The 13,670-nt window shown below is 42.9% G+C and overlaps 1 protein-coding gene across 2 annotated transcripts in view; it reads left to right on the forward strand.

Annotated features, from left to right (window-relative positions):
• smg6 (SMG6 nonsense mediated mRNA decay factor) overlaps window positions 1-13,670 on the forward strand; it is a 389,388-nt gene that overhangs the window by 326,474 nt on the left and 49,244 nt on the right. For both annotated transcript variants that reach the window (XM_059655460.1, XM_059655461.1), the window contains exon 16: window positions 11,784-11,937. In XM_059655460.1, the coding sequence (XP_059511443.1) occupies window positions 11,784-11,937 (154 nt within the window). The remainder of the gene's footprint in view (window positions 1-11,783; window positions 11,938-13,670) is intronic.

Raw genomic sequence — 13,670 nt, forward strand, 5'->3', positions numbered from 1 at the left:
AAAATTAAAGCTTATAGTATTGGAGGTAATGTATTGACATGGATAGAGAACTGGTTGGCAGACAAGAAGCAGGGAGTTGGAATAAACAGGTCCTTTTCAGAGCAACAGGCAGTGACAAGTGGGGTACCCAAGATAACAAAGTGTGGAGCTGGATGAACACAGCAGGCCAAGCAGCATCTTAGGAGCTCCTGAGATGCTGCTTGACCTGCTGTGTTCATCCAGCTCCACACTTTGTTATCTTGGATTCCCCAGCATCTGCAGTTCCCATTATCACTGAGACAAGTCGGGGGTACCGCAGCGTTCAGTGCTGGGACCTCCGCTGTTCACAATATACATTAATGATTTGAATGAAGGAATTGAACGCACAATCTCCAAATTTGCAGATGACACTAAGCTGAGTGGCAGTGTGTGCTGTGAGGAGAATGCTAAGAGGCTGCAGGGTGACTTGGAAAGACCGGCTGAGTAGGCAAATATTTGGCAAATGCAATATAATATGGATAAACATGAGATTGTCCACTTTGGTCACAAAAACAGGAAGGCAGATTATTATTATCCGAAAGGTGGCAGTTTAGAAAAAGGTGAGGTGCAATGAGACCTGGGTTTTGTGGTGGAACAGTTGCTGAAGGTTGGCTTGCAGGTGCAGCAGATGGTGAAGAAAGCCAATGGCATGCTGACCTTCATAGCGAGACCATTTGAGTGTAGGAGTAGGGATGTCTTGCTGCAGTTATACAGGGCCTTGGTGAGGCCACACCTTGAGTATTGTGTACAGTTTTGGTCTCCTGGTCTGAGGAAGGACATTCTTGCAACTGAGGCAATCCAGTGAAGGTTCACCGGACTGAATCCTTGGATGGCAGGACTGACGTGGGGAAAGGCTGAATTGACTGGGCTTATACTCACTGGAATTTAGAAGAATGGGGTGGAAGCAGATCTCAGAAACATAAAATCCTGATGGGACTTGGCACACCAGATGCGGGAAGAATGTTCCCAATGTTGGGTAAGAACAGAACTAGGGTTCACAGTCTAAGAATCAGAGGTAAGCAATTCAGGGCTGCCATGAGGAAGACTTTCTTCACTGAGAGTTGTGAAGCTGTGACATTCACTCCCACAGAAAACTATTGGAACCCGATCATTAGATATATTTGAGAGGGGGCTGGATGTGGCCCTTGTGGCTAAAGGGACCAAGGGGAGAAGAAAGCGGGAGTGGGATACAGAGATTGCATTATCAGCCATGATCATATTGAATGGTGTTGCAAGTTCAAAGGGCCGAATGGCCTACTCTTGCACCTATTTTCTGTGTTTCTATACTCAACGCACTGACCAATAAAGGCAAGCATACCAAACCAACCTACTGATCCTTCCTTCCAGCTACCAACTGGATTCACCCCTCCCTTCAACCAATCAGATTGTACCTACTACGGGTGCCCATCTATCACCACCATTCTGCTACCGCCCTCCCCCTTTATCTGCAGCTCCCACTACCCACCCCCCCCCACCCCCATATCAATCCCTGAAGAAGGGTAAGACCCGAAACGTTGACTTCTCCTTTCCTCCAGATGCTGCACGGATTGCTGTGCTCTTCTAGCCTCCTGCTTGTTTTCCTTGGATTCCAACATCTGCAGTTCTATTGTCTCTAACCAAGCATACCCAATGCTTTCTTAACTACCCTCTCAACTTGCAACCCCACTTCCAAGGAACTATGAACCTGCATTCCGAGGTCTCTGTTGGCAACACTCCTCAGGACCCTACCATTAAGTGTGTAGTCTTGCCTTACCAAAATGCAGCCCCCCACATTTATCTAGTCACTCCTTAGATGGAGAGAGACAAATCTAAAACCACAGCCATTGTTTTCTGTGGGTGTAACAGAAGAATTCTGTTTTTCTTAGAAGGTACAGACACTGCTGTGAAGAATGTTCCATTTAAAGATAAAAACCCCTGTTGCTTTTTTAGGGGAAAGCTCTTTTCTTATTCCATCTACAGCTAAACATAGAAAATGCTGGAAATGCAGGTCACGGAGCGTGTGGTTAGAGAAATGGGAATAATGATGGCCATTCATTCGAATTCCTGGGCATAGTGACGGGTCATTCGCCTTTTAAATATTCATTTTCTTTCCACAATTGCTACCTGATCAGTTGAATAATTTCTGCACCTGCAGTCTTTGTTTCAAATCTCTAGCCTCCATGCTGTTTTGCTTTCTCCCTCTGACTTTTCCCAGGATTGTTCTTCACAGGATGCCATCCGTGATGTGCTGCAGCTGAGTGAGAGAAGAGGTCTGTCATGTTTGTTACATGGTAACCTCCCACCCTTTTTCTTGTTGAAAGAGGGGACAATGCTATATATATCCCAGAAAGTAGATTAAGCACAGTGATTACTATTATGAAGTTAAGCACAGCAGCCATTCTATAACAGCAACATGAAATGGACGGTGGATTAAATTGTGTGAGCTGTAGGAGCTGGGAAGTCATGTTGAGGTTGTACGGGATGTTGGTGAGGCCTCTTCTGGAGTACTGTGTGCAGTTCTGGTCACTCTCTTTGCAGGAAGGATATTTTTAAATTGGAGAGGTTTCAGAAAAGATTTACCAGGATGTTGCCAGGAATGGAAGGTTTGAATTATAAAAATAGACTGGAAAGCCTTGGACATTTTTCACTGAAGCATAGGAGATTGAGGAGTGACCTTATTGAGGCTTATAAAATCATGAGGCGCACAGATAAGGCAAATGACGATAGTCTTTTCCCTCATTTGGGGAGTTCAAAGCTAGGTGGTATATTTTTAAAGTGAGAGGAGAGAGATATAAAAAAAAATGAGCGATAGCTTTTTTTACACAGTGGTTTGTGTGTCGACTGATCCACCAGAGAAAGTGATGGATGCAGGTGCAGTTACAGCATTTAAAAGACATTTGGATGAGTTCATGAATAGGAAATGTTTGGAGGGATGTGGACAAAACACAGGCAGGTGGGACTAGTTTAATTTGAGAACAAGGTCAGTGTGGACTAGTTGGACCAAAAGGTTCGTTTCCATGCTGCATGATTCTATGACTGTAACAATGCTGGCCATAGCTCTGAAAGACAGAGACCATTTGGATAATCAATTCTGCGTCAATGATTTTTCTCCTGGTCTAATTACAGTCTTCTGTTCACTCTATATTCCCATTTTCTAGCAACTGATTTATGTCTAAAATGATTTGTGAATTCTGCCTCCTTTGTAGGAGTCCTGCCCCCTCAAATTTGAAAACTGGATGTTCTCAAATCATTCCTGACTTCCTGTTTGAAATAAGCTCTTAGATTTTGAGAGAGATTTACACATTCTGACCACGCTCTGTGCAGTCATTTTTTTACTGAGCTCTACTGCAGTTCGTTTGGAATTTGTGCCATTCCACCAACTAGTAAAAATCATCACTTCCATTGTCATTACTTTGAAGAACCTTCTCAGTTCACTCCTCTCAATTCCACTATAAAAGTATTCTCCTTTCTCTTTTCCTGATTTGAGAATCTCTGCCATCTTTCTCCATTACTATTATAATAATCCTATAGTAGTATGGTAGAGTAGTACACAACACTCATAACTGAGATTCTCAACAAGTTTAAGAATTATTTGTGGTTCTTTGAATTCTGCCAAGAGGTATTCAACTTACTGACTTGCATGTGAGACCTTGAGTTAACCTTTCACCTGAAGAGCAGCTAGCAATTGAGGAAAAGCAAACTTGTTTTAAAAATGCATGACTGGCAACACCTTTTGTGTGAGTTAAGGTTATTTTTTGCAATAATCAAGAGAGGAGAAACCTTTGAGGAGAAGGCAGGATACATCATTCCCTCGAGATAAAAAGTACCAGTGATCATTGTTCAAAATTTTTAAATACCCAACCTGCTCTAATATAACGTGAGAGAAACTCTGAGGGACAGTTTATCTTGGAATTGTCCACGTATAGTAGGAAAAACAGATCCACAACAGTGTCCAGCCAATTACACAAAAAATATTCTGGCATACTTAATTAATTATTTCTGTGAAATTTGTTTTTTGAATCTTTTCAATGAAACTGTGTGTGTTCAATATGGTAAATATTTTAAAAAGTTGGAACGCTCTGCAGGAACAAAGCAGTTAGCCTTTTTCCCTGTCCTTACCCTACAGCCCTGCAAGTCTCTTCTCCTCAAGACGCATTCCATTCCCTTTTGAAAGCCACAGTTGACTATGACTCCTCTGCTGTCTCAGTTCGTGAGTTCTGGCTCCTAACCAGCAGTTGAGTTTAAAACTAAAAGTCTTAATGTTGCCCCTGGTTTTTATTTCATTGACTTCTGCTTGGTGCAGCTCGATCATGTACAATTGGAAGCATGATTTTGAATATCTCTAACAACTGTCCCCACAATGTTATTATCATCAAGGAGAATGACCAAGTTATCCATGTAACTGAAGCTTCTCCTCCCAGGAGCCATTCTCATAAATCTGTCCTACACCTTCTCTACTGTCTTCCCATCCTTCCTAAGGTGTGATGCCCAGAGTCAGGCCGAGCACTTCAACTGAGGTCAAGTTAGTGCTTTTATATAGTATTACTATAACTTCCTTGTTTTTGTACCTATTTATAAACCAGGATCCCGTATGCTTATTTAACCACTATCTCAACCTGCTATTTATAAACCAGGATCCCGTATGCTTATTTAACCACTATCTCAACCTGCTTTGCTGACCTTAGTTATTTGTGTACACATTCCACCAAAGGTTTTATTTCCCTGCACCCCTTTTGCTGTTCCCTTTAGTTCATGTCTCTCCTTGATCTTACTATCAAAAATTGTTCTGTTTTGCATTTTTTTGCATTAAATTTCATGTGCCACGTGTCTGTCCATTTCACCAGCCTGTATATTTCCTCTTAAAGTATATCACGAACTTCCACCACTTTGATGACAAATCTGTTATGTGACACGTTATCAAGTGGCCTTTGGAAATTCAAATACACCGTATCAACCACGTTGCCCTCATCATCCTCTCTGTAACTTTACTCAAAAAGTTTCATAAATTTAGTTAACACAGTTAGGCTTTAATAATCTATGCTGCCTTTCCTTAATTATCCCTTACTTGCTCATTTTTCCATCACTGAAACCAAACTGACTAGGCTGTAAAGCGACATTTTCTGATATCTTCTCTTTATTAATTTATATCCCAAACAGTGCCTGAACAACCCCTTTTTCAACTGACATGCAACTGTTGTTCTGTTTCACTGTGTTGTCTCTGTCTTTCATCATCTAGGAAGCTCTAATTTGTCTATCCTACCTTTCACCCTCTTGGGAATGTATCGCAACCACACCCAAGCTGTCCCATTTTTACCTGCCAGTCTTTGATTCCAGTTTCACTGGGAGAGATCTGTTCTAATTCTACGAAAATGAACCCTTCCTCTTTTTTTCATTGCTAATATCAACCGTATACTGTACAAATATGAGCTAGGAGCAGAAATGTAAGAAGCTCTTCAATAAGGTCATGGCAGATCTGATTATATCCTCAAATCAACATTCACACTTACCTGTCATAACTTTTCACTCCACTGCTATACCAGAAGGCTGTGCTTTAAAAATACTTAAGGACTGTGCTCCCATCACCTTTGCAGAAAGTGCTCCAAAGACTCATGAGACCCTCAGAGAGACAGAAACTCACCTTAGCTCTGTGATAAATGAGCAACCCTTGATTTTTAAACTGTAAAAGACACTGTCACTGTTGCCTCAATGTTACCCCACTGACAGTGGCCAGCTTGTCCGATTTCATTCTGCAGACCCAGAGCCAGAAATGGAGGGCCATGTAGTATATTTAAAGTTGTATATTTGCAACCCTGCCCAGAAACAGCTTCCCTCACAGCACCCATTGCTCCATGATGACACGGACACTTGGAAGGTTCATTGGGAGCCTGGGAACTGAGTGTCAGCATAGCTGCTTCAGATTCAAGTTCAGTTTCAGATTTATCACACTTGAGAACTCTACCCCGGTCTAAACAAATACACTTTCACTAAAAAACATTCTGGAAAGTGATTTGAAGGGGGGATTGTTTTGTTCCTCCCTAACACAGGGAGACTAGCTAATGTTAGTGCCTGAAGCAGTTGAAATCATCTGTGGTAAACTGGAATTCTCAGTCCCCATGTACCTTTGTGCTGCACAAGTTGCAATTGATGACATAGGCCGTAGATAGTGGAGAGGATTTCTGGTGGGACCACTGTGTGGTCCCAATAAACTATACGGAATGAGTAGCCAAGGAGCTTCTAGAGTATTATTTGTGTAGTTGCTGCTATAAAGTTATTTTTCTGTACAAGTTGAATGCTTAGATGCTTTCCAGTGGAGAAGGCGGGTCAACATTGGAAAGAGTGGGTAGTAGACTATAGGGCCGTATGAGCCTGTTCAGGTATTCCATGCAACCATAGCTAAACTGGTGCCCACTCACCACTGACTGAGTAACAGAGATTTTTAGTCTCTAGCGCTGGCAGTGTCAGAGTGGACAGTATCAGGAGGGCAGTGGGAATTATTCCTTTTTACCCATTTAGCCATTTTTACTCGTGGGCCTTTTCCTCCCTTCACCTGGCAGAGCCTAGATCAGGAAATGTGACAAAAAGCAGTGTTCTGGCATAATGCCAGGGCACAGTGCTGCCTGAGCGAAGAGCATTTAACTGGTGATGAATAATTCCTAACTCTAACCATGTGTGCAGGATCCTACAGCTGGTTTGAGGATGCACACGTAGATTGTGTTGGCTTGCTGCAAATTCAGCTACAGTTCAGACTGAGGGTTCTGTTGTTCACTTGTAATCAGTACATTTAAAATAGAACTCCATTCTGGATTGATGAAAATCTCCACATGTAGTTTCTAACATTTTCCCCATTGATCACATCTTTTCCTCGTCCTCCCCCCTACTCCAGCTGTGGCAGGCCTGGGTTACACATTTTTCCAGTTCTCATCAGTGACTGTTTCCATGACTATTTGGCAGGAAGTGTGAATTGAGTGATGCTAGCCAGATGTATGAATCCATCTCCCTTTCTCCTCCCTACCCCCCCACCCCAAAAATAACCATGCTTCCCAAAAAGGGAACCCCTTACTTCAACACAGCACTCCATCTAGTGGCTGAGATGAGAACTGATGGTTTACCCGAAATCATGACAGGTGTCACTTGCATTAAAATGCACAGCCTGACATAAACTGGACATGAGCCTCAAGCACTTCCTAGCTATCTCTCCTTCACAATGTGTTTAGTTAAAATGCAATGTCTTTCTTCAACTTCACAGTCTGCATTAAGGTTCACATTCTCCACGAAAGGCTAATGTTTTCCTTTCAAATTGAATCCCTCATCCACAGAAGGTCATACTCCCACTGAGATAAAGCTCCCGAAGGGGCTGACTCTCACTAGGATACAGGTCCTGAAGGGGTAGACCCTCACTGGAATACAGATCCTGAAGGTGCTGACTCTCACTGGAATACAGATCCTGAAGGTGCTGACTCTCACTGGGATACAGTTCCTGAAGGGGCTGACTCTCGCTGGGATACAGATCCTGATGGTGCTGACTCTCACTGGAATACAGATCCTGAAGGTGCTGACTCTCACTGGGATACAGGTCCTGAAGGTGCTGACTGTCACAGGGATACAGATCCTGATGGTGCTGACTCTCGCTGGGGTACAGATCCTGAAGGGGCTGACTCTCACTGGGATACAGTTCCTGAAGGGGCTGACTCTCGCTGGGATACAGATCCTGATGGTGCTGACTCTCACTGGGATACAGTTCCTGAAGGGGCTGACTCTCGCTGGGATACAGATCCTGATGGTGCTGACTCTCACTGGAATACAGATCCTGAAGGTGCTGACTCTCACTGGGATACAGGTCCTGAAGGTGCTGACTGTCACAGGGATACAGATCCTGATGGTGCTGACTCTCGCTGGGGTACAGATCCTGAAGGGGCTGACTCTCACTGGGATACAGTTCCTGAAGGGGCTGACTCTCGCTGGGATACAGATCCTGATGGTGCTGACTCTCACTGGGATACAGTTCCTGAAGGGGCTGACTCTCACTGGGATACAGTTCCTGAAGGATGTGAGTTTGCTTGCTGAGCTGGAAGGTTAGTTTTCAGACGCTTCGTCACCATTCTAGATAACATCATCAGTGAGCCTCCGATGAAGCGCTGGTGTTATGTCCCGCTTTCTATTTATCTGTTTAGGTAACCTAAACAGATAAATAGAAAGCAGGACATAACACCAGCGTTTCGTCGGAGGCTCACTGATGATGTTACCTTGACTGGTGACCAAACGTCTGAAAACTAACCTTCCAGCTCAGCAAGCAAACTCACATCCAGAACCTCAACCTGAGCTACAAATCTTCTCAAAACTCGCTAGTTCCTGAAGGGGCTGACTCTCGCTGGGATACAGCTCCTGCAATGTCCAAACCATTCTGTGAAGTTAATACCAGTACTCTCATCTAGAGTAACTAGAACAATGCCCCTCATATTGTGAAATGGCCTAAATTGTTTCACAGAACATTATCAAATTAAATTTGATTCAAGCCACAATTTTAGGTCAGATGACTAAAAACAAATCCAAGAGCTATATTTTGAGGGGGCTGTTTGGTTGTGAGGTTGGAGTGGCTGCAAAGATAAGGAGTAACATATCCTTGTAATAATATTTTAAAGCAGTTACTCTCAACCGCTTGAAGCTTAGTTGTGCAAACATGAAATAACTTAAAAGACCAAAATGCTGCAAATAATTGAAAAATAAAATGTAAACAAATGCTGGCACATTTGTGGAGAGAGAAAGATTCTGACCATCCACTGCTGTCATTTTGTAAAATGTGAAACTTATAAGCAGTTATGGTTATTCATTTGAAGAATAAGCACTGAAATCAAAATGACTATTGCTGGTGAATTTTGGTGTGAATTTATAGGTTTTTAATCTTAAAATCTGAGTCCGTCAAATACAACCTTCTCACTAAAGGTTTGTGAGAATTGAGTCTTGCGGTCTCACTCACACCAGAGATTAAAATTGTCATCTTAAAATCTGAGTCCGTCAAATACAACCTTCTCACTAAAGGTTAGTGAGAATTGAGTCTTGCAGACTCACTCACACCAGAGATTAATCCGTCAAAATTCGCAGTTGGATGAGAAATAGTATTTTGAGGGAAGTTCAGCATTGGTAGTGAGGTAGGATGAAAAGCAGTCCACTCATTACCTCAGGATGTTCCAAGATGATTTACAGTTGGTGTATTCACTGTGTTGGAATGTAGGGAATTGTGAAAATCTGTTTGTGAACAGCAAGGTCTGACAGCCACAGTGAGATCAGATGCCCAATACAGCAACTTAGAGTGGAGTGGATTGACCAGGATATTATTATTTGTTTAAATATTACCTTGGCATCTTGTAGCTGACAGGGCATATGAGAATTTCTTAAGGCCTCATCTGGAAGAAATTGCCTGTGACAGTGTAGCACTCCCTCAGTAACGGGAATGCCAGCTCAGATTTTGGGTTCAAGTCTCTGAAATGGGGCATGTCCCACATACTGCTATCTCAGATGAAAATGCTACCCACTAATCGAAGAACGACAACAGACTGAAAAGCTAGGGCTGTCTTGGCTGACAAAATAGCAAAACTGGCCAGGTAAGTTGAATGGCCAAATCCTGCTGTTGCTAATTATAGTGACCCCTGTCCAACTAAAGTGTTGCACCATGGTATTTTCAGAATGGGCAGCACCTTTAAAAATGCTCTTGTGCAGCATCTCCAATGAATTATTGACAATGGAATTAGATACTTTATTATTTTGAACGCATTAGAACGAGCAAACTTGAACAACATTTCAAAACATTGAAACTGCAAACAGCAGTGGGCCAAAGGAGACCACAAAGTGAATGGATACAGTAGAGTGTGATATAAAGGACATATGCTGTCCAAGAATTTCAAACAGTGTAACATTGAGAACTAAGCAGCATTTCAAAGGACACTTCCCTTTTGAAGAGTCCGCTATGTCTGCTGAAGTATGACCAGGATTCTTAGTGCCAAGCAGCAGTGAAATGAATTGACAGAAACTTCCATTCCTAGTCTCCTACCACAAAACGATGACAAAAATTAGATTAGAGGAATAACGCTAATCTGACATTAATAGCTGCAGGCAGTCACAAGGTTACAATCGTGACTTAAAGCTGAAGACAATGATTGTACTTAGAGACAGTATTCTCGTGTCACAGATGGCTTCTTCTTAAGACACTTCAGCAGAACCCATGCCTTATCAGGCTGCCAGCCAAAGGTTAGCTTGTTATTAAATAAATAACTTAATGTCCTCTTTTTCTGAGTGTGCTGACTCTCACTGTGATACGGTTCCTGATGGTCCTGACTCGCAACTGTGATACGGTTCCTGATGGTCCTGACTCTCACTGTGATACAGTTCCTGAAGGTGCTGACTCTCACTGGGATACAGTTCCCGAAGATGCCGACTCTCACTGGGATACAGTTCCTGAAGGTGCTGACTCTCTCTGGGATACAGTTCCGGAAGATGCTGACTCTCACTGGGATACAGTTCCCGAAGATGCCGACTCTCACTGGGATACAGTTCCTGAAGATGCTGACTCTCTCTGGGATACAGTCCCTGAAGGGGCTGTCTCTCACTGGGATACAGTTCCTGAAGGTGCTGACTCTCTCTGGGATACTGTCCCTGAAGGGGCTGACTCTCACTGGGATACAGTCCCTGAAGGTGCTGACCCTCACTGGGATACAGTTCCTGAAGGAGCTGTCTCTCACTGGGATACAGTTCCTGAAGGTGCTGACCCTCACTGGGATACAGTTCGTGAAGGTGCTGACCCTCACTGGGATACAGTTCCTGAAGGTGCTGTCCCTCACTGGGATACAGTTCCTGAAGGTGCTGTCCCTCACTGGGATACAGTTCCTGAAGGTGCTGTCCCTCACTGGGATACAGTTCCTGAAGGTGCTGACCCTCACTGGGATACAGTTCCTGAAGGTGCTGACCCTCACTGGGATGCAGTTCCTGAAGGGGCTGACTCTCACTGGGATACAGTTCTTCAAGGGGCTTACTCTCACTGGGATACAGATCCTGAAGGTGCTGTCTCTCACTGGGGTACAGTTCCTGAAGGTGCTGACTCTCACTTTGGGTCACTTCTTAAATCCGTACCTACTGTTCACTTTTCCTTTTCTGATCTTGAGTTACTACCCAATTATTGTGTTTTTCCGACCATAATTGTATGGTCCTCCAGTTCAGGCATAATAGAGTTTAGGGAACAAGGAAGCAGTTTTGATGAAGGTGTCAGACTCAACATTAAGTCTGTTTTCTCTCCACAGATGCTGTTGGATCTGTTGAGTTATGCCAACAATTTCTGGTTTTGTTTCACATCTCCAGCGACCACAGTTTTTCTGTTTTATTTTAGAGAATAAGTTGCCTCTGCCTTGTGAAAAGTCATTCGGTGCACATAATTTTTCCTTTACCGTCTAACATGGTAATGTGTTATCCAATCTGGTAGGAGAGCCAGAGATGCAGAGTGTTTCTTACCTGGTGAGATTGGAAACTGCTGATGTCCAAAGAGACCTAGGGGTCTTGTGCATAAATCACTGAAAGCTAAGCATGCAGGTGTAGTGAGCAATTCAAAAAGCAAACAATATGCTACCCTTTATTGGAAGAGCATTTGAGTACAGGAGCAAAGAAGTCTTACTCCAACTCTACAGAACGCTAACCCTTGTTAAGTGTTACCCTTTATGGATTCGTCACATTATCTTGCATGATAGTTGGTTTTGGAAGGACGTTTATTTTGATGTAACATTTATTTTTATTTTCCTTCTCAGGCAGTATTAGAAGACCAGACATTCAAGAGACAGATCGAGATTGAGATAACACCTGTCTTTCTAGTGCCAGACACGAATGGATTTATTGATCATCTCCCCAGCTTGGTCAGACTGTTGGACTGTAAGCTGTACATCATTGTGGTCCCACTTATTGGTAAACATCTCTTCCACTACCCTCTTGTCCGAGATGAATATTGTCTGTGTGTGGTCTGGCAACAAGACTGAGTGCAGTAAATTGATGAGATGCCTTTATTTGAGTGGTTGCACCAGGTTACATCTGGTGTTTTCTTTTTCTTAAGGGTCTCCTTTAAAGTGTGTGTCATAGTAAACTGCTAGGAATGTGAGAAAAAGCCTTCAGAAACAAAACGAACTCAAATCCCCGGTCATTGTTGATAATATCGTTCCCCAGTGATGTGAGAGTTCAAGACATCAAAATAAATCCAGATTAGCAACTTGGGTGGAAGTGCATTGCAAAAAAAAATGACCAACCACAGGAACGAAAGTCAAGCAATTTGTACAATCATCCGATCCTAAGATTGTGCAACAGCCCATAACATTTAGCCAGCCAATTGTGTTTTTCTCTAATTAAATGCTATCATTCACACTATGCCTGAACCAACTCCCTTACACTCTGCTTCCTTCAGTAATTGTTAGCTTTTGTCATTTAAACATTAAGTCAATGAAAGTATTGACTGATATTAAACTGGTGCACCCCCATTGGAATTAAACATCAATGGATAAAATTTAGTGCACTGTTATTATGCAGCAGGTTACTTGTTTTGATCAAAGCTTGGGCTAGAGCACGTGGGGTGTTCAAGGTATTTATCATAACAGAGAGAGACACTGACATTGGGCTGTAACGGGTACACACCGTGGTTGGGCTGTAACGGGACTGTGCCATGGTGGTATGGTGGGAGCACACCAACACCAAGATGTAACAGGAACATGCTGATGTCAGGGTGTTTGCAGGCTGTTGCAAGTAATATGTTACAGGGTAACCACTTCCCACTACCTACTCCTCCTCATCAGGAAGCATTCTAATAGGTTGCAATAAATAACTAAGACTCAAACGATAAACTGTGGTGGTAAACATGTACGAAATTAGGAAGAAGCAATAACAGACAGTAGATTGTGTAGTGCAGTCTGTTACTCACCGTGACTTCATGGTGGTATTCTAAATATTTAAAGTCTCACTGTTGTTTTATCACCCAGTGGTATAATTTCAGCAACCTGGTCTTTTGTATGTAATACAGTCACAACGTATGTAAGGGACAGGCAACAACGTTGTGTACCTGAGCCTTACTGAGCTCTCATTCCAGGATCCCAGTGCTTTCTCAGTGAGCCCAGGGCCAAGTCGTCACCCGTCCTTCCAACTTCCACATTATGATCGTTGTAAGAATCTAGGAATGAAATGACCTCAAAAATAGTTATGTCAAGATTACTATCGCTTTGACAGAAATATGACAGTGCAGGTAAATCTGTGGCTGGAGAGAAGGTATATGAGGAAGAATGTCAGATCGCTGAAGCTGTGGGATTGGTTCTGGAGAGATGCGATCTGAACAATCCAGATGCCTTAGACTTCAAAGGAGCCAGGAGCAGTGTTGTCAAGGGAATGGATTGCTGTTGCTTTTTCAAGAGGGCTTAAACCGGCTTGGCAGGGGATGGGAACCTGGCTGGAAGTTCAGAAGGGAGAAAACCAAAGCTGGAAATGGAAGGCAGAAAATATTCAGTGAATTTGATAGAAAACAAAGGCTAGAAAATAAACAACAAAGGAGTTTGATATTGTGTAACGATATGCAAACGTATGAGTTAGAAGCAGGAATTGGACATTCTGCCTCCTGGTCTATTTAATAAGATGGTGACTGATCTGCTTACTTCCCTTACCTA

The sequence above is a fragment of the Stegostoma tigrinum genome, chromosome 27, assembly GCF_030684315.1.
Source record: "Stegostoma tigrinum isolate sSteTig4 chromosome 27, sSteTig4.hap1, whole genome shotgun sequence".
Classification (NCBI taxonomy): domain Eukaryota; kingdom Metazoa; phylum Chordata; class Chondrichthyes; order Orectolobiformes; family Stegostomatidae; genus Stegostoma; species Stegostoma tigrinum.